Raw genomic sequence first — 22,184 nt, forward strand, 5'->3', positions numbered from 1 at the left:
GTAGAGGAATGAAATACCTGCTGTAACTGCGACCTATTTGGTCATACGGCATCGAAGTATGGGGATCGACAAAAGCGTTCCAATTCTTTACGCATCTCATAACAGTCAAAAATACTACGAAAACTACTTAACGCTCCATTCTATATTTCTAACCTCACCATCCATAATGATCTCAAAATTCCTTTCGTTACAGATTATTACAAAAAAAACAAAAATTAAGTTGTATTAATTAGACTTAAAAGAACAGAACTAAACAGACGCTATCGACTATTTAAACGACTCTTAGACGACGGATCAAAACTCTCTCTGGACAACAAAAGACTAATTTATACTTCTATTTTTAAAACCCATCTGGGCGTATGCTATAGAGCTCTGGGGGTTCAACCAAACGCTCCAATCTCCAAAGGATTCAATCTTTACAATCTAAAATACTTCGAACGCTCCTTTTTATGTCTCCCAACCTGGGACTATACACACTGTCCTTAACATTCCTTTTGTCACACAAGTTGCTAAAACAAGATACAGAAAACTCCACTTCAACCTGCAATCTCATATAAATCCTCTAGCTAAAAATCTTTCTTCTAGAACTCTTCCTGACAACCCGACAAGACGCCTTAAGAGACAGTGTGGCCTCGTGATCTCCTCTCAAGTGAAGAGAGCGACTAATAGCCTAATATTTTGGAGTGTTACCACTATAGTAACTTCTCCACTCGTATACCTCTGTCATTCATAGTTCTGTTATCACTGTTACTTATAGCGCCAACGCGCTGATCGTAGCAAAAAATAAACGCCAAAAAAATTTAAAAAAAGTTGTATTTGTTTGATTTATACAAAAAAAAATTATAAAATTTATTTACATAAAGGAATAATTGGCAAAGTCTCGGGGGGCGTAAAAAAAACAAAAAAAAACACGATATTAGGGATTTCAGGAAGAAGTATCAACGAACCAGGAAGTACCTATGTTCAGAGGAAGCCGCGGTACTTGGACCATGATACTGTGGTGGTACTGTGGATGATGGATAGTACTCTTGTTCTATTTGTGGTGCTGCGGTACTAGAAACATAGTATTCTTGTCCGGTTATGGTATTACCATTGAAATAGGTAGCCTTGATAGTTGGAGTATGATAGTAGTCTAGTGGGGAGGCTGTAGATTGTAGGAAGTATGCAGGTTGTGCTTGGTAGACAGTTGGCGGCACTGCTGAAGATACTAGAGTTGGTTTGGCTGTAACAGAGTTGCTATGATTCTCGTCTACGTCTTCATGTATTGGCGTATAGTCGCCTGTATTTGGCTGGACGGATTTACTGCCTCCAGTCGGTCCGAAATTGGATAATGCTGCTACGATTACTGCTGGCTTATATCTTGGCTTGTACGTTGGCTTGTAGCTTGGCTTGAAGGCTGGTTTATATTCTGAGAAGTTCGGCTCTACCAAATTTTCCTCGTCATACCTGCGCATAATTTAAGTACAAACTTGATTAGTCATGTTTATTACTTTAAAAAAAACTCTGACTTAATCACAGACACGACTTTGTTCTCATTAGAATCCTCCCAAGTTTTCTGTAAACTTTGACCTTTTAGAATAGAAAAGGAATTTATTATTCTGGAACAATTGTCCCCTAAGAATAAATACAGGTACAAATAGAGGCCTTAATAGTTTGGCCTGTGATTAAACAGAAAATAAATAAGAATTTACAAAAAGTGAAAATAAAAATAACAGCAGAAATTAAGGAAATAAATTAAAACAATTAGAATTTCGGAGGAAGCTGGATAGAAAGGAGATAACTGAATAGAAGGGATTTAAAGATAGACAGGGTAGGAGCATGGCGGACAGATGATGGCAGGAGTTCCAGAGAGAGGTAGCACGTATTAGGAAGGACTTGTCAAAGGATGAGGTACGGTGAGAGGGAATATAGAGATCGGATGAGCGAGATCTGGTATTACGGGAATGTATCGAGGATTCGCACTTAAGGAGTTGAAAAATATAGGAAGGCCTTTGAGACTGGATAACTTGAAAAAGGAAAGAAGCCAAAAAATACTGGCCGCGATAGACAGGAGAAAAGCCACTTCAACTCATCGTAGTAGTGCGAAATGCGAGAGTCTTTGGAAATGCTGAAAATAAATCTTATGAAGCAGTTCATGAGGCGCTTGAGCTTAGCTTCATTATCACCAGAAAGACCGGTCATACACTGTGCAACCATAGTCCGAAATGGGGGAATAGAGGAAACTAGGAGTTGCCGGGTCCTTAATTGGAAAAACGTGACGAGAACTATTAAACTGCTTCAGGATATGGATGGAACGACGAGAGATTTGGGAAACATGGTTTTCCCAGCTTAGGTTTTACTGTATGCTGCTTACTTAAAGTACAGAACCTTTGATTTTAGCCGTCTTCGAGTTTTCTAAAAATTGTTTAACGCCCTTCGTTTTAAGGTTTCAATTGGCTCTTTGGATATAATGTGTGAATCATTTTGAATTTTAGATCTTTTTATTTCTGAATATAGGGATTTCTGTGTTTGTTGGGGGGAGCAGAGTTGTCACGCCTCTTTTAATAGATTAATTTAAATATCTACATAAATTAATTTATATAGTTAAAAAGATCAAATACTTGGACTCTACTAATGCTACCACATTCTAAGTTCCAAAAACTTTTATTGAGAGTGGGAGGCCAAAGAAAGATCACAGCATCACACTCTCCATCAGGTCACAGCATCCAATTCTTCGTTGTTTTTTTTACATTTTTGATTCACGTGATGAAAAATTTAATAAAAATTGTTGAGGAAAAAATGGAAAATAGAAAAAAAAGAGAGTTCATAAAAGAAAAAGTCTCAAATTGGATTTTGTCCACTACCTATCCCCCAATTCCCACTATTCGGGGATAAAATCAATCTATACGGGAATCCAGTATTTGCTATGTATATACATCTACGTTATAGTTTTATTGTTCTTTTTTTTTGAACAATATTTTTTGATTGTTTGTTTTTAGATGATTGAACGATACACAAAGTTGTTTGGTGGATTATAGTTTACTAGTACGATAGTTTTTATTGTTAGTTTTGAGTAAAATAGAGAGTATTGTAGTTTTGTTCAATTTTCAAAAATTACGCTTATAACCGGAAGTACTCAATTTGAATTTTTCAAAGGCATAATGATTGTTTTTTTTATAAAATGTAATTGGAAAATATCAGTGAATTTTGAACGAAATACCACAAAATTGCAAAAATTAACTATAAACTATTAATTAAAAATTAGTTTTATGGCAGTTTTAGTGGAGAGAATAGAAGTTGGCTTGCCTCTAAAGTAACGTTTAAGTATCATGTATGGTTCTACAAGATGTACCATGTTAGAAACATGGAAGAATTAGTTTTAAAAATTCTGAGCCGTGAGAGAAACGTTTTTCTTCCTCTCTCTCTCTCTCTCTCTCTCTCTTTCTCTTATTTGGATTGAGGTTCCGATTTTATGAGAGTCCACCTCTCTGATGAGATGATGGGTGGGCGGGGAACAATGGAACCATTTTGGATTGCCTGCGTTCCTTCCCCTTTTTGGTGGATCCGCCCTTCTAATACAATCTACAATCTAATCTACAATCATCAGAGGTAGATTAAACAGTTTGATGTACAGATTTCTATTTCATTTATGTTTTTAACTAAAGCTCACTCAGTTATCAGTTACTGATCGGAAACATAAATGAAGTCAAAATCGGTACACCAAAATAATTAACCTACCTCTACTGATGGATAAAAGTCCAAAATCTATCAGGTGTACAATAAACAAGCGTGCTGCGATGCGTAACATTTTATATAATTTTATGCAACGGTATATGATTATGTTCTTTATATTCATAAAATTATTTTTAGTCTAAAGTGACCTCACTTATATGAAACGATTTTTTTGTAAACCTTCATACCGGATTTTTTTTTACACGTGGATTGAAGTCAAAATATTTAAAAATAACTAAATAAAATCAATAAGTGTAATAAAAAGTCAGTAGTCAAGTTGAATAGGTCAAATTGTTTATATTGCATACTAATCATCTGAATCAATCATAAAATAAAAAAAGCAGTAAAAAAAATACGATTGATTGAAAATTATAGATCTTATTTATAAGGGCTTAAGTAGACATCTATAATTTGCATAATTTGAATTATAGTTTTATTCATAGGTATCATAAGGTCAATAAGAAATTACTTGTAAGTACCTATATATTACTTAATAGCCTAAAGGCAATCATATTAAATTTACACCAAGGCTAATGTATTAAACATAATTTCTGTTTATAAGATACACTCTATATCTGACGGATATTTTTGATACTAAATGTAACAGGTCAGGTCAAAGGTTAATGTAATTTAATTTTGTGAGGGAGTTCGCGTGTATGAGATGGGTGTATAAATGACTCTCAGGAAATAAAACCAAAAATTACTTTATTGTTATCATTAATTAAAAAAAATTAAAATCAGATTTTCAATTTATCTTTTTCAATTCTTGGGGCCGAGTGGTTGTGAAGCGTGGCTTTGTAAGTGGGGGATCTCCAATTCGAATCGCACATATAAATTTAATTTAGGTTAGAAACTTTCGAGTATATTGTAGTTAGAAACAGTCGTGTGAGTATTTACACGATGTTTTCGGTTTTATTTATAAGAAAAAAAAAGGAAAATAAATAATAAAATAACAAAAAATCAACATTTTAATTAATGAAGTTAATTACAATTTAATTAAGTACGAAATTAATTAAACAATAACATTGTCACTGTCATTGTTTATTCTGTAATTGATTAAGTGTCTATGGAGTAATCAAATGTTGGAAATTGCAACACTGTGTGTGTGTGTGTGTGTGTGTGTGTTTGGGGAAATATTTGAGAATTTGATGCTCATTCAAAGAATTAATTTATTAATTTAATAATTAATTAAAATCTGAAATAAAACACTCTCAATTACACTCTCTTACTGCAATTCTCATAGTTGTGAGTTACTATATTATAAGTTGATTTGAATTAAATTACTAAAATTATTAAAATACTAAATTCTCATATTAACCATTAAATAAAATCCAAGACCTAGACCAGGGGATCGAACCTACTAAACCAACAATACATCTTAGCATTGCGGGTCTAGCCTATAACCACCTAACATACTTTACGGTAAATTTCTCATACTAAACATTAAATAAAATCCAAGGCCTAGAACGGGGGAATCGAACCCACTAAACCAACAATACATCTTAGCATTGCGGGTCTAGCCTATAACCGCCTAACATACTTTACTGTAAATTTCTCATAGTAACATTAAATAAAATCCAAGGCCTAGACCCTGGGAATCGAACCCACTAAACCAACAATACATCTTAGCATTGCGGGTCTAGCCTATAACCGCCCCGCTATATAAATCGGTTACTTTTGTTATTATAGGAGAAAAGCGATGGAATTACCATATAATCTTTCCATATGTTATTTGGCAGTTCGTATAGTTTGTCTGTAAATCTGTCTGCATTCTTTCAACTAGCATACACTTCCAATGTTTTTTAGTTGTTTTACAGCGTAGAAAAATTAAATTACCTCACATCAGCCCTATAGCCTCGATGATCTGCCGTATAGCTAACAACCTGTGTCCTTCCGTCGGGTAGTTTCACTCTATATTCGCCCATGGTCTGCGCTCCGGCTTGTGCTTGTCTATGCGAGAAATCATCACCAGAATGGCCGTCCTTTACTGCATAAGAGAAGGCATAGTTCTTGGGCTTTGTATTCGATTTAAGACGAGCGCTAGCACGTACCGGAGAAGTATCATATAGTGGTAGATTGCTTGAACCTACTGAGGAAGGTACGAATTCCAAGGCTTGGAAATCTTGCAGTGACTAGAACAGTTAATATAATTAATTAAGAATAAAACAATAAATAGTATATAGAAATTAATTTTTTCAATTAATTCATAGAAAATTAGCTATTGAAGCAAATGTATTGAGTTCGAGCACATAGAATGTGACAAGCTCTTAGCAGGACAACATGATAAAATTGAATACTACAAAAACATCATTTTAAAGAGCTCCACCAAAGAATAACAACAAGCCAAAATATTGTTGAAAATAACAACCAATTGTTAGATTGGATTGCCTTTTTAACCGTGAACCCATTGTGCGCCCTTTTATGTATATAAATTAAATAATTGCACTTGCTGCAATAAAAGGTAGACAATTTTTACGTAGATTGTTAACTGAAGGATATTCTAAGATGAGAATTATATTGTAATTTCTTATTGTTTGCAACGATAGTGGTTTTTTTTGTTTCGACTTCTTCCCAGGATTAAGGATGTGCTGAAACCATGAAAGGATTTTCGTTCAATTGTTGGTTGTTTTTCAAGGTGAAAGCCTAGATTTCCAAGCACAATTCTAAGCACAAATAAGACTCTAATTGGCAGTCATCAAACTTTAAGCAACAAAGAAATTCTTGAAACAACAAAGAAGATTTAATGGTATAAAAAAGAGACAGCATTTACAAATGGCACAAGCCATGAAAATCTTGACAGTCAGTCATAGTCATACTAGTCTTCCAACCTTCCTTCATCATTGCAGTTATTTTTACTACTGAAGTAAGACTGAACAGATCCTGATAGAAATATAGATAACCTCTTAATTAAAGAAGGGATAAATTAATGAAATCCGTTAAAGCACTTACATTTAATGAATTCACTGAATTCAACACAGTATTCAGTGGATGTTTCACAGAGTTCGGCTTCAGTCCACCAGGCGACTGGTCACGTGATGAAGTCTGGATCTGTGCCGCTTCAGGTACTTTGGGAAATTGTACTGGACCATTATTCGACAGATCTCCTCTGGACGGTGGCCGTTCGAACAGCCGATAAGGATGCGGCAAGTCGGAAACTTGTTGCAGTAGTTGGGGAGGTTCTTCATCGCCGACGTCGTAAGGATGAGGATTGAAGTTTCTCGGCCTTAGAAATCTTTCTGGTACCCCAATTTCCACACAGTCGGCTAACTTCCTCAGCGTGAACAGCATACCACATAACTACCACACAAAGTTTGGCACTGTTAATTGTATTTTCGTGCTCAAAAATACATTTTAATTATATATATTTATGTATTTATTTAAATATAATTGAACTATACATTTAAAAGAGAAAAAAATGACTGAGACAATGACCTTAAAAGCAAAAAAGTATATAAGATAATAAAATACGTAGTTAGAAGTAAGGCGTGAACCAATAAAACTAAGTCATTCAATAGAAATTGCTTTAAAACTATAGTAGTTCGTAGTCTTGTCTAAAGATGAAGGTCATTTGAAGGCCAGGATCAAAATTTGTACCGATTAGATTACAAATCATGCACGCCATTGACATTTACGGAAATATAGGTTATAGAGGCTGCTAATTCTTTAGCTTTATTATGTTATTCTTGTTATTGTTTGTGCTCAAAAGATTTTTTTTATTTAACTAATTAGAAGTTAATATTACGATTGAATCAAAATTATCTAGTAAGTGAACGGAAGTGCGAATTTTCCCTTTAGGTTTTTCGCGCTATCTGGGGAGGAAGTGCCATTGGGATTCATCTGAGTGTGAACTAAACGCATGCCAGGAACTTATCTGTCGGATTGATTTCAAACTTCTACTCGGAGAATAGAGTTGCTCTGAAGGAACTGTGACGTCATATAGTTTTCATCAGCAATATTTTATTTTAGAGAACTTTTATAATATTGAAAACAACTATTGTTGTCCGTGTGTGGTTAGCATAACTAAATAACTCTGATTTATTTTTCCTTTTTTCAAATTTAATGCACGTCAACATTCTAAGGTTTTTGGAGCTTTTTCCGGTGGCCTCCGGTCAGTGTTCTCTCGTTACACTGTCCACCACCGTACAGTGAGCTGATACAGAGGGCAGTTGATAACCTCCTGGCTAACCTGGCTTGCGAGCCAGAGGCATCTTTGAAGGCTCAGTACATGCTGCACAAGCTGAGTAAAGTGAATTATTTGAAAAATTAAGGAATAAGTTTGATCCTTTACATGAAAGATATTGATCACTTGAATATGTGGCAGGAGGTTTCCAATTTTTTTGGTAATTAAACGTAACTCTCCCAAAATTACCACATAATTATTAAACCTTCTTGTTTGTAACAGATGTAAAATTATTTTTTAACCATTTTGTGTATGCTTGAGAACAATCTAAAGCTCTTAACATTTGATTATTGTTTAGAAAATCAATCGGAAAACTACTTATTTCCCGATATTAAGAAAAATACTAGCTTTACTGCGTTGGCAATATTTTCAGTAGAAAGGGGATGAAAAAATACATAAAAATGACCTATCGCGTGCTCTTCTTTCTCTTTGATAACAAGTTAAAAAATGGAAATATGATTAATAAATACCAGATTTTGGAAATGGCCTAGCACCTTTAATTTTAAAGATATCGAATTACGGTTTCCGGTTTCTTTCAAAACTTTTTATACTCTTTAAAACTGTGTATATGAAAATAGGGGTCATCTGCAAACCCTCAATTTTCAGCCGCGTATGCGAGCAGGAATCTAAAATCAAGTCCCATATTCTGAAACTAGAGGTGACGGGCAACAAATTTTTCCTCTACCATTTTTTTGCTCAGATTAACCGTTTAAGCATGAAATGCATTTGAGCCGTCTTAAAATGAACACCCTGTATTTTAGCTTCCAGATGACCGTGTATTAAGGTTTTTGTCCAGATAGATGAACCAAAAGTACCACTTTACTAGTTCATAAGGCAGCTCTGGGATTAAGTTCTGGGATAATAGACTTTGTTCTAATGTTCCATTTGTTGAATTTTACTGTGTTACTGCCAGCATAATATTTATTAGAATTAAAAATTTTGCTTAATACATCGAGAAACCTAAAATTTTAAGTTTAAATCATTTATTTAAAATAAGTTAACTGTAAGTTAACACCAAGGTAAGGGTAAAATCATTATGGATAGACAAATGGAGGGGGAAGACAAGCGATGTAATATTAAGGTAGTTGATTGGATGATGGATAGGGGAGAACAATATTTGAGAAAGGAAACTGTGTGCTTGAGAGCCCCGTATTGGATGATTTAGAAAGGGAACAAAAGGGGAACATAATTGTTTTGTGTTCCAAACAAGAATGATCCTCCTTAAAGTAGAATTAAACGGTAACATTCCGCTAATGACTTTCATCGTTCCCAAGAATAATTGACGCGAACCCTGTTTCGTGGTAGTATCTTACTGGAAATTTCACCCTTAACAATGAAAATATCCCATTATTGAATCTTGCTTCTATTTTAAATATTTTTTTTTTTTTTGCCCGCCTTTCGGGTTTTCACTTCAATTTAATTAAAATATATATATATATATATATATTTTAAATTTAGAAGGACACATGCCTGTAACTTACTATGGTTTATTAATTCGTGGTTTTTTGGACCCCCTCCCAACAAGTAATTACTTTTATACTACAGGTTTTTTTAAACCTAAAATGATTCTTTTTTTTAAAAAAAAGGCGTCAAGTCACAGCTTCCCTTCAAAAATCCCACCAAAAAAATTCTTCTCTTGATAAAAGTTAAAAAAACTTTAGATAGTCCAAACTTAACTTCCGGTCTACCTATTTTCTTGAAATTTTGGGTTTTGGTTGCATATATTTAATTTTATTTAAAAGAACATTTCCGTGAAATGTTATTGTACTGTAAAGGGCAATCACCCTCATTTTTCCTCAGAATGCCCTATTTAGAGCCCATTGGGATGGTACTACAAAGAACCTCTTGGCTGCAATGCCTTGAGAGATCCCTTGACCCAATAATAATACATATTAGGAAAGGGATTAGCTCTCTATGGCTAGCATATTGGATTTCTAGGCGGGCCCTAATCCTTTAAGTAGGAACTTCTTACAGCTCTCTGTCCACTAATGGACAGTGTTGTCTGTAAAGAGAGAACACTGTCCAGATGTTGGCAGTGCAATGAAAAAAAGCTCTAGGTGCCAATGACGTCAGATGTTGACGCTCCTTAAAAAAAAAAAAAAAAAAAAAAATAAGAAAAAAAAACGTATTAATTTCATCGAACCCAAACATTACTTTTTCAAATCGCACTTTGAAAAAAAAAAAAAGCCTCTCCCGTTTCTCTCCCGAATGCGTCCTCATATCAATTTCAACTATGCAGTTAGTTAGCAAAGTTTAAAGGAAATGGTAGGAACAGTTTTCGAATTTAAAAATTTAAAATAAAATAGAATCCTGAGTAAAGAAGTGCCTCAGATTAAGATGAACCCCAAGAAATGCCATGTTTACTCCCTGGCAGAGCTCCTGTCCACCTGTCTTCTACAACAGAAATCCTCTTCCTTGCACAGATCTGGCCGCGCTTCCTTGGACTCTTCTTAGGCAAACGGCTCACGTGGAACCCACATACTAGACTTAAAAGACAAGCAATGACGAAACGTGCTAAATTGCTTTACAGACTACTTGGACGACGCTCTAAATTGCCCGTAGAATATACAACACTATTCTCAAATCTACATATGTGGACTTACAGGACTAGAGCTGGAGGTTTCAGCCAAACTAACAAACATACAGATGGTACAAAACATTTCAGTCAAAATTACTACCGACAGATAATTGACGCTCCTTTCTACGGTGACTAATCTCACTCTTCACGCCGACCTCAATATTCCCTTTACAGACCAACTCGCCAAGACTAAATATCAAAAATTCCATACTGCTCTCTCCACTAGCTCAAATCCTCTTGTACAGTCTCTCGCCCCCTCTGACATCCCTAACAATCCTTCTCGCCGACTGAATCGCCAGTGTCCCCGCGACTTCCTTACTGTCTGAACGTCATTATTCTCTTATCTCTCCTCTCTCCTACTCCTATTCTCCTCTTCACATTCCCCTATCTCATATAAAGAGTGCTACCGTTGGGTAGTTTCTCTCCTCCTTCAATTTAAAGATCCAATCATGGAATCTAAACTAAATAAAAAATTTGAAATTTCTGAGATTATTTGTTTCTAAAAAACACAAATCTCTTTGGAATGTTGAAAACCACAAACCTCGATGGGTCTCAAAATGGCTATTACCGGGAAATACCTAAAATAGAAAATTTTTCTTAATCGCAATACTTTTTACTTAATAAAAATAATAACAAATTATATATTTAAATTTTTTTAAATTAATTTATTTTGTAATTTACAATCTGTATAAATGTATACAATAAGTAAATAGGAGGTGAATGAGATGAACTGGAGCGGGAAGAGCAGGAGGAGAGAAACTACCCAGCGGTAGCACTCTCTATATGAGAGAGGAGAATGTGAAGAGAAGAATATGAGTAGGAGAGAGGAGAGATAGGAGAATAATGACGTTCAGATAGTAAGGAAGTCGCGTGGCCTCTGACAATTCAGTCGTCGAGGAGTATTTTTAGGGATGTCAGAGAAGGCGAGAGACTGTACAAGAGGATTAGAGCAAGTGGAGAGAGCAGTATGGAATTTTTGATATTTCGTCTTGGCGTCTTGGTGAATGAAGGGAATGTTGAGGTCTTGGTGAAGAGTGAGGTTAGTCACCGTAGAAAGGAGCGTCAGCTATCTGTTGGCAGTAGTTTTGACAGAAATGTTTTGTACAGTCCGTATGTTTTTAGGTTTGGCTGAACCCCACAGCTCTAGTACTGTAAGTCCACATAGGTTTGTGGATAGTGCTATATATTAAGCGTTTGAGTTCAATGGGCAATTTAGAGCGTCGTCCAAGTAGTACTAAAGTAGTCTATTTAAATAAATATTTACAGAAGTTATTTAGTTGTATCACCAGTTATATAAGTATAAATAGATAAATATATTTATATAGAGCATACAATAACTATGATGGTAATAATAATGATATTGCTATTATTTGGATAATTGTTTTGAACGGGGAAGAATGGAACGGTTGAATTTTATATATGGCGATTATAAAAAATTCAACCGAACAAATCTATTGAGAGTGAATGTCAGATTGAATTTGTGAGAGGAGGAAGTCGATGTAGAATCACTTCAGGCTATTGGCGAATGTGTGTTATGTTAGTTCGCCGGATACTCCTAGGTTATTTTTTCCCACCATAACAATATCACGTGAGGAAGCCAAATTCTGTGCAATATTATTTACTTCCCGTTAAGTTAGCTAATAATTAACATAAATGGTTAAAATCCATTAAAAAAAAAAGGGGGGACAATTAAGGATTAATGTCTTCCAAAAAAGCATTTTGTCAAATCAAGAAGCATTTGATAAGCACCCTGGAGGTATCTAGTACCAAGCATTGTCAGGATGCTTATCATTATGACTCGTATTTCCGCTAGACTCTTGAAGAAGTCACTGTGAAGGACTTAAATGTTTACTTAAACCAACTACTGAAATAATTCAAGATTGCTTTTTTTGCATTGGCCAAGTTTGTAAGCTCAATAAATTAAGTTATTGCTTTTTTCATCTTATCCGTTGTTATATTAAGTTTGGAAATTCTTCTGAATAGTTCAATTTAAAGTTGAAGAGTAATTTATTAGTCTAGAATTCTCTTTTCTTATTTTTAGACTCGATAATAATTCTTTTCTTTACTTTTTTTATGGCATTTATTTCAAGTCCAAGATAGCGAAACTTTTAACGGAACTTATTGCACTTAAAGGTTTACTTAATTTATTGTTTTGATTAAACTTATTGTTAATCTCTGCTAGTTTTCTAAAGTCCATTTCGGCTTAGTACATTGTTTTCAATACTAATGGGGAGTACCATAAGTCCTTCCTTCTATATAAGTGACCATTTAAAGGAAGTAGGTCATTTTCATCTCTTCAATTCTTTCTCTTATCAACTGAGAAAAGCATCGCCAAGAAGATACCAAATTTTCGAAATGAGGATTTTTACTGGGAATATCCGTTTTAAGGCCACATGATTGGACGATTTATTATAATTATTGTTATATTATTATTATTTTTTTCGGCGCATCGACAGCTTGGTCGTTAGACCTCGTGACAGACAACACTGTCCATCACCGGGCAGTGAGCTGTAAGAAGCTCTTAGGAAGAGAAAATCTAAATTATTATTATTATAGGATGAGAAAATAATTGCCATTTCAGTCATGATACATTTATTCTGCCGAGCTTTCCGACCTAGGGACTAGGTCATCTTCAGGGCTGTGGAACATATTTACAGATTGTTAACAATAATTCTATTAAAATGAATATGTATAATGTAACGAAATTTACAAAAAAAATTATTTACCTAGTTAACAAAGCGATTACAGGGTTGGTGTGTCTTCTGTCTTGTCTGTTCATGGACTGAGTGTGATCGGTCTGTGTGTGATATGTGTTAGGTTGTGTGGAAGTCAGTGTTGCCAATTGTCCAAGTATTCTGTAGTAAGTTGGCGTATATGTTGTTTAAATTGTTCGTGTCTGTTTTGAAATTTAAACTGTTTTCTGTCTTAGATATGTATATCATTTCTAGCTCGGCAGAATAAATGTATCACGACTGAAATGGCAATTATTTTCTCATCCTATTGTAACAACGAATCAGTCACCAAAAAGAATGAACGACTATTATTATTATTATTATTATTATTATTATTATTATTATTATTGGCAGAGGGCTTTAAGCCTCGCCTGAAAAAACAGCCGATACTTACGTACTATATCCGTTTTAAGTTCTCCTGGTTCTTAAGAAATGGTTTTCACAAATTCATGTAAATATTTATAAAATATATTCATAACAAATAAAAAAAATCCAAGATAATTTAAAGTTTATCGTTAGTCTACACCTAAACAGTCAGGACGGAAGACACACCAAACTTATCACTTATTAATTATTATGATTAACATAATTTATCAATAACAATTTAAGTTAATAATAATGGGAAATAGATAGATCTGTTGGTATATGTTGCTACATGTATTGTGAAATGTAAGAGATGTAATTTTAGTATCCATCCTAGATACTGGTACCAGATTTGATCATTAAATTTAGTTACTGTGTTATCCATTTCCATAGAACTTGCACATTACGGGAATGTTAACCAAATCGTTTACAACTATATAACATTACTGTTTCATTAGTCGCTTACTAGCAGCGTCCGTAATATTTGGATACAAAATCTTCTAGTTAACGTAAAAACACAAAATTCTGCGGTAATTTTTGATTTTAATTTTAAGGGTGGGTGTTGTTGGTCTAGTGGTTATGAAGTGTGGTGTTGCAAGTTGTAGGAGATACCCAGATCGAATCTCGCGTTTTAGCTACTTTTTTGTTTGTTGGAAAAAATGTTAACAGCAAAGTATGTGTTTCCGCTCCCAGTCTTCGACTCGTAATTGGTAATTGGACGTTAAGCCCCGCCTGAATTTGAATCAATCGAGTCACAGCAACCTCGAATGAGGAGAGTAAAGTAAAGAAATTGCCTAATTTTTCAAAATAAAAGGGAATTTAAGTTGATAATCGCAGAAACAAAAAAAAAATATTATTATGATCTGAATTTAAAATTACTAAATACAAATAATAGTAAAGAATTCTGGACTGTAGTATCGAAACATAAATATTCAAACAGGGCAAATAATAATAAAATAGAACTGAGTGATTGGAATAAATACTTTCGGAGTTTGTACCCAGATAAACATATAGCCGATTTCAGGGTTTTGGATGTAACACACCCATTTTTCGATGTACATTTCAGTAAAAATGAAATAATAAATGGTTTGAAACAATTTAAAGACAAAAAAACGCCTGGCCCGGACGGGATACCTATAGAATTCTTAAAGAATTTGCCGTTACACTGTATAATTTTTATTAGGAATTTGTTTAATAAAATTTTAGATACCGAGAAAATCCCTGAAACGTGGGGTAATAGTTATAGAATTCAATTATTTAAAAAGGGAGACCCTGAAAACCCAGAAAATTATAGAGGAATTACACTAATGAACAATCTGACTAAATTATTTACACGAGCTCTAAGTAATCGATTGGTCGATTGGTTAGAATACGGAAATCCGCTCACACAGACTCAAAATGGTTTTCGAAGGGGAAGGAGTTGTAGGGATAGCATTTTTTCTTTGTCGTCATTAATTTGTATTAATCTGAGGCATAAAAAGAGAAAATTATATTGTACGTTCGTCGACTTTGAGAAGGCTTTCGATTCGCTAGAAAGAAATATTCTGTGGCGAAAACTATATAATTACGGCGTCAGTAGAAAATTTATTCAAATTCTGGTTAGTCTTTATAATAATATGCACACTAAGATTAGAAGGGAAAACGAATTCAGTGAGTCATTCTTTATAAGTAAAGGAGTTTTACAAGGCGACACAATATCACCGTATTTATTCTCGATATTTATCAGCGATCTCGAGGTCTTTTTCGGAGAAAACGGATGTGCAGGCGTTAATATCGATAACAAGAATAGTATCTCAGTCTTATTTTATGCTGACGATATTGTGCTTCTATCAGATACGCCTATAGAGGCTCAAAGAAAAATTAACGTACTAACAAAGTATTGTGTAATTAACTCACTTAAAGTTAATATTAAAAAAACCAAAATGATAATTTTTCAGAAAAAAGGAAGAAAAAAAGATGAGCAATTTATTTATGACAAGAATGCTAAAATAGAAATTGTGAAGTCCTTCTCTTATCTGGGTGTTAAATTCAGTAATTCGGGGGTATTTCTAAATGCATGTAAAATGGCGTCTAACAAATGTTTAGCCGCGATTGCATCTGTCAGACAAATTTTAATAAGCACAAAATGCACTTCTTGGGAAGCTAAGATGCTCTTATATAATAACATTGTAAAAAACAACCTACTTTATGGTAGTGAACTTTGGGCGCTTAGATATTTTGATTGTATAGAACAAACGCAAGTAAAATTCCTTAAACAGCTGTTAGGTGTTCCTTTAACAACCCCAGGGTATATGCTGCGTACAGAGTGTAATGTATTGAAACTAAGTGCTAGTGTACTTAAGAGAGCTATCGACTGGTGGTGTACTTTGTTATCAATGCCTAATTATAGAATAGAAAAGCAATGTTATAGCAGATTGGTGGAGTTAGACTCATCTGTTAATAACGATGTAAATTATAATTGGGTCAGCCAAATTAAGCATATTCTTGGTGATTTGGGATGTGAGTGGTTGTGGATGGAACAGTGCCCACAAACAGTTAAACAATTCAGGCAGCAATTAATAGAAAAGTTTAATGAAACAATCAGGCAAGATGATCGGGATAGGGTTCAAACTTCCTCCTATAACGGAACATTTAAAAATATTAAATTAAACATTAATAGGCCCAGTGACTATTTGCTTTTCAACGGTGTACCATTTGTAAAAATTTCACTAATTTGTCAATTAAGAATGATTAACGAAAAAAGAATTAGTTTATATTATAACCATAATAGACACTGTTGGAACGCAGACGATATTTGTATAATATGTAATACACTGGAGGAAGAGAGTTTAGGACACTTTCTGTTCAATTGTCCGCTTTATAGCGCTCTAAGGAAGCTGTATGTTGACAAATATACACAGAATGGCGATAAAAGTGTTCAACTTACACACCTACTCACAATTAAAAATGCCCAACAGGTAAACGACATTTTCAGTTACTGTTCAGCTGCACTTAAGTTAAGAGCTTTTATTTTCAACGAGTAATATTACGAATTATTATCAAAAAAACGAAAAAAAAAAAAAAAAAAATTTTTGGTTTGTTTATTTCAATATATAGTTTTATTTTTATACCTAATAAAAAGAAGAGATTGTTTTCATTTTTATTCTTTATATTTTTTTGTATACTTATTATGTCTCGTTTATTCAGATTGATCAAGTGTAATTGTACGTGCAACTCCCACTGTATACCGAATGGTTGTAACAGTTGTATATAAATAAATAAAAATAAATAAAATAAGTTCAAAGAAAAAAAAAAAAAAAAAAAAAAAAAAAACAAAGCGATTACAGGGTTGGTGTGTCTTCTGTCTTGTCTGTTCATGGACTGAGTGTGATCGGTCTGTGTGTGATATGTGTTAGGTTGTGTGGAAGTCAGTGTTGCCAATTGTCCAAGTATTCTGTAGTAAGTTGGCGTATATGTTGTTTAAATTGTTCGTGTCTGTTTTGAAATTTAAACTGTTTTCTGTCTTAGATATGTATATCATTTCTAGCTCGGCAGAATAAATGTATCACGACTGAAATGGCAATTATTTTCTCATCCTATTGTAACAACGAATCAGTCACCAAAAAGAATGAACGACTATTATTATTATTATTATTATTATTATTATTATTATTATTATTATTATTATTATTATTATTATTATTATTATTATTGGCAGAGGGCTTTAAGCCTCGCCTGAAAAAACAGCCGATACTTACGTACTATATCCGTTTTAAGTTCTCCTGGTTCTTAGGAAATGGTTTTCACAAATTCATGTAAATATTTATAAAATATATTCATAACAAATAAAAAAAATCCAAGATAATTTAAAGTTTATCGTTAGTCTACACCTAAACAGTCAGGACGGAAGACACACCAAACTTATCACTTATTAATTATTATGATTAACATAATTTATCAATAACAATTTAAGTTAATAATAATGGGAAATAGATAGATCTGTTGGTATATGTTGCTACATGTATTGTGAAATGTAAGAGATGTAATTTTAGTATCCATCCTAGATACTGGTACCAGATTTGATCATTAAATTTAGTTACTGTGTTATCCATTTCCATAGAACTTGCACATTACGGGAATGTTAACCAAATCGTTTACAACTATATAACATTACTGTTTCATTAGTCGCTTACTAGCAGCGTCCGTAATATTTGGATACAAAATCTTCTAGTTAACGTAAAAACACAAAATTCTGCGGTAATTTTTGATTTTAATTTTAAGGGTGGGTGTTGTTGGTCTAGTGGTTATGAAGTGTGGTGTTGCAAGTTGTAGGAGATACCCAGATCGAATCTCGCGTTTTAGCTACTTTTTTGTTTGTTGGAAAAAATGTTAACAGCAAAGTATGTGTTTCCGCTCCCAGTCTTCGACTCGTAATTGGTAATTGGACGTTAAGCCCCGCCTGAATTTGAATCAATCGAGTCACAGCAACCTCGAATGAGGAGAGTAAAGTAAAGAAATTGCCTAATTTTTCAGGCCTGCTTTAAATCTAACTAACAAATTAGGTGTAGTGAATGGAGGCGACTAGCAAACATACTTCACTGTAAATTTCTTTTATTAACCATTAAATAAAATCCAAGGCCTAGACCCCAGGAATAGAACCCAGTACCACAATACAGTATATTAGCTTTACAGGTCTCGCCTCTAACCGCTCGGCTACCGTGGCGCCTGAACGAGAAGAGTATTGCTCTGGTGACTTTATCGGGTAGCGCTAGTTTCTTATTTTGAGTTTGGCCACTCTGCTTACTCCTGTAGCCCACGACTTATTACCCAGTCTTTAGGTCCTATTTAGCCGATCCGTATTTTCAGGTTAGGCGGGGTGTCAACTTACTTCCCCATACTTTCTCATTTCTGTCGGAAGTATCCTTGTCCCACTCGGTATACACCGACGATATCCCTCAAAAATACCCAGCACGGTCATCGCTGAACGATATAGCAATTCTATCTTCGAACATAAATCCCTGTTACATGTAACAGCATTGCAGCAGTTGACGCGACGATGGAAAATTAAAATCAACATAGGAAAAAGTACCAATGGTACTTCCACTTTACGTCCCTACCCCTTATCCTTTGTCAGTACCCTCAGTCCATCAGCTGACACCGTTAAGGACTGTTTTAGCTGCAGTTGAAGTGGCCTTTTCCTGTCTACCGCAGCCAGTATGGCTTCATTCCTTTTCCAAGTTATGCAATCTCAAAGACCCTCTTATATTTTCCAACTCTTCAAGTTCAAATCCTCGATCCATTCCTGTAATACTAGATCTCGTTCCTCTGATCTCTATATTCCTTCACACCGTACTTCATCCTTTGACAAATCTTCCCTAATACGTGCTACCTCTTTCTGGAAATCCTTATCTTCATCTGTCCGTCATGCTCCTACCCTTTCCATTTTTAAATCCCTTCAGTTCAATAATCTCCTTTCTACCCAGCTTTCTCCGGAATAATAATTGAATGCATTTATTTCCTTTATTTTTATTCTTATTTTTTATTCTTATAAATATTTGCTTATTTTTTGTATATAAATATATTTAAAATACAGACTAAAACCAATAGGGCCTCCGAAGTGTTCATATATTTATTCTAAGGGGACAATAGACCCAGGATAATAAATTTATTTTCATTCATTTTATGCGATTCGTAACGCAACTACTTTAATAAAATTATTTTAGGGATGCATCCTGGGATAGCACCTAAATTATTGAACTCGCAACGAATTTTCCTTTCTAAGTTAGACCAATTACCTTAAAAAACCTACCTGATTATGTTGTTTTATTACTTTTATTACCTCAGTTAGTGGTGAGAGAAAGGCGATTATGATTATTTAATTTTATTACGTAATTAAATTATTAAAACTATAAGAGGATAATAATTTTCAATGAGTAAAAAAATAAAGTAATCTCGATGTAAACAAAGTCACTGTTACTTTTTATTTATTTTTGAATATTTGACAGGAAACATATATCCGGTTTAAAAATAAAATTAAAAAAAATGTATTCGCCGTAAATTTTAGATACTTAATAATTAGCCAAGTGTGTTAGTAGTCAAGTTACTAAGTAGTAGACTGGTAAAGGAAGTCATTGATTAAGAAATCGATAGTTATCGATGATTGGCTGAATCTGTATCAACAAAATTAATTTTTAATTTTTTTAATATAAAAATTTAAAAATCACTTTTAAGCGATTTAAACTCAATCAACTCTTATTCACTTAACTTAATTTCTGGTTAAAATTCAAACTTAAAATCAGCTGTTTTCTAAAGAAGTTTTTTTTGTATTTAATAAAGGAAGTTGTAATGATAATTTTGGGCGCTATTTTCTAGAATACTTGATTTTTCACCAGCAATATCCGGTTTTGTGGTTCCTTGAGTTCGAAAAAAAAAGGGATTTTCACAAATTGCTGTGCGTGTGATCTTGTCTCATAAAGTTGAAATTGGATTATTATTTTTGTTTGCCAAATGAATTATTTATCACCTTAAATGGCGCTGTTTAAACCTGGCTACCAGTTTAGGTCACTTAACTAAAATCAATTTTCCAGTATTTTCGGAATTTCTCGAAAAAGATTTCCACCATTTTCCATAAACTTGATGTACTAATTATATGTATTTAGTTCTATAACTTTTGTTTATAATATTTTTCACCAAAAGCGCACAATTAAGGGCACCTCTGTGAAAGGAAATGGATAGATTCCCCCTCCCCTATTGTACTATTTTTGTCTTGAGAAAGATTAAATGTTTTACTAAAATTACGAGTTTTTCCGAAGGAAATTCGTCTATCGGAAGTACGTCATTATTTAATTGGTTGTTCAAGTTTTTGTGATTTTTCTCGTAAATGAACTCCTAGGATTTGTCTGTAAACTGGCGAGAAAATATCGTTTTTGGGTAGTTCCTGAGGGATAGGCCTTCCTGTTAATATATGCTTCAGTATAATGTACGTTTATTAAGGCGCCACGGTAGCCGAGCGGTTGGTTAAGAGGCTATACCCACAAAGCTAAGGTGTATTGTGGGTTCGATTCCCGGTCTAGACCTTGGATATTATTTAATGGTTAATATGAGAAATTTTACAATAAAGTATATTAGGTAGTCGCCTCCGTCCACAACACCTAATTGGTAGTTGGACGTAAAGCCCGCCTGAAAAAATAGGCAATTATTTACTTACTTACGTTTTTACAAACTAGTATTTTTTATTTTTGTAAATTTTTATCAAATCTGTCAAAAAACTGTTGTTTTTTTTTGTGAGCGAACAGTCTCCCTGGTCCATACAATGTGAGTTGTGTCCTTTCAGATGACTTTAAGGCCTTGAGCTTTGATCTTTGAGTCGGTGTTAAAATCCCTTAAGGGTATCCCACCCAAGGCTTTACTGGCCATTTTCACAGTGCTTGCGTATTAAGTGGCTTTTCCGCTGCCTATCGCCGCCAGTATTTTTTTGGGCTTCATTCCTTTTCCAAAGTTAACCAATCTCAAAGTGACCATCTTATATTTTCCATCTCTTCAAGTTCAAATCCCTCGATCCATTCTCCCAATACTAGATCTCGTTCCTCTGACCTCTATATTCCCTCACATCGTACTTCATCCTTGGACAAATCTTTCGCTAAATCGGGTTGCCAATTCGCTTGCAGAGCTACCAATCTTAGCCCACTTGTTTCTAGCAACAATCCAAAGCCATTATCAGTAAAAAATTTCACATCTAAAAAATAATAGATTTGGGATTTAAATCTAAACTTTTTTCCTTTTTCCAAAAGTTGCTGCTTTTGCAACTTTTTCTTGTTTTAAATTTCTTTTGTTTGTGGGCCTCCTTGAATCATCATGGGAATTGTCTTTATCTTTTGTCTGTCTTTATCTATTTCTTACTCATTATGAGCTAATAGTTTTGTGTCCAGATTTATGGTATTATTACGTTTTTTTTACCATTTACTGTTCTTTATTTAAAACAATTCTTGATTTCTTTGACTAAAAAGTAAAGTAAGTGAAGTAAAGTAATTGCCTATAGTTTCAGGTGGGCTTTACGTCCAACTACCAAATTAGGTGTCGTGGACGGAGGCGACTAGCAAACATACTTTACTGTAAATTTCTCATATTAACCAATAAATAAAATCCAAAACCTAGATCAGGGGAATCGAATCCACTAACCAACAATACATCTTAGCATTGCGGGTCTAGCCTATATCAGCCTAACATGCTTTACTATAAAATTTCTCATATTAACCATTAAATAAAATCCAAAACTTTGACCAGGGGAATCGAACCCACTAAACCAGCAATACATCTCAACATTGCGGGTCTAGCCTCTTAACCGCTCCGGCTATCGTGGCACCCTATTTCTTTTACTAAAAAATTAATTCACAACCAAGAAGTGCATCCCTCAAGCTCATTAACATTCTCAAGAATGTCTCGCAATCTTTAATTATGTTTCTTTAATTTGTTCTTTTCTCCCACAATAGTTCTCGACACAATAGAAATGAGAAACCGATATTCAATGTATTGTCCTGATTCTCACTCCTATTTCATCAACATTGTCCCTACTTCTTTTCCGATTTTTTTTGTTTATTTTATTCACATCTCAGAGTTTACCAGTTCTACAATACATGTTTGT

At 34.0% G+C, this 22,184-nt stretch overlaps 1 protein-coding gene across 1 annotated transcript in view; it reads right to left on the reverse strand.

The window, feature by feature from the left end:
• Nucleotides 1–888: 888 nt before the first annotated feature.
• The window catches only part of LOC141455628 (uncharacterized), a 57,927-nt gene continuing 36,631 nt past the window's right edge, over nt 889–22,184 (reverse strand). The window contains exons 2-4 of the mRNA XM_074130846.1: nt 6,661–7,008; nt 5,548–5,843; nt 889–1,446 (exon numbers count right to left, since the gene is read on the reverse strand). Of these exons, the coding sequence (XP_073986947.1) occupies nt 939–1,446; nt 5,548–5,843; nt 6,661–7,008 (1,152 nt within the window). The 3' untranslated portion in view covers nt 889–938. The remainder of the gene's footprint in view (nt 1,447–5,547; nt 5,844–6,660; nt 7,009–22,184) is intronic.

Source organism: Rhodnius prolixus, unplaced genomic scaffold (genome assembly GCF_049639745.1).
Source record: "Rhodnius prolixus isolate KJV_2025 unplaced genomic scaffold, Rpr scaffold_4, whole genome shotgun sequence".
Classification (NCBI taxonomy): Eukaryota; Metazoa; Arthropoda; class Insecta; order Hemiptera; family Reduviidae; genus Rhodnius; species Rhodnius prolixus.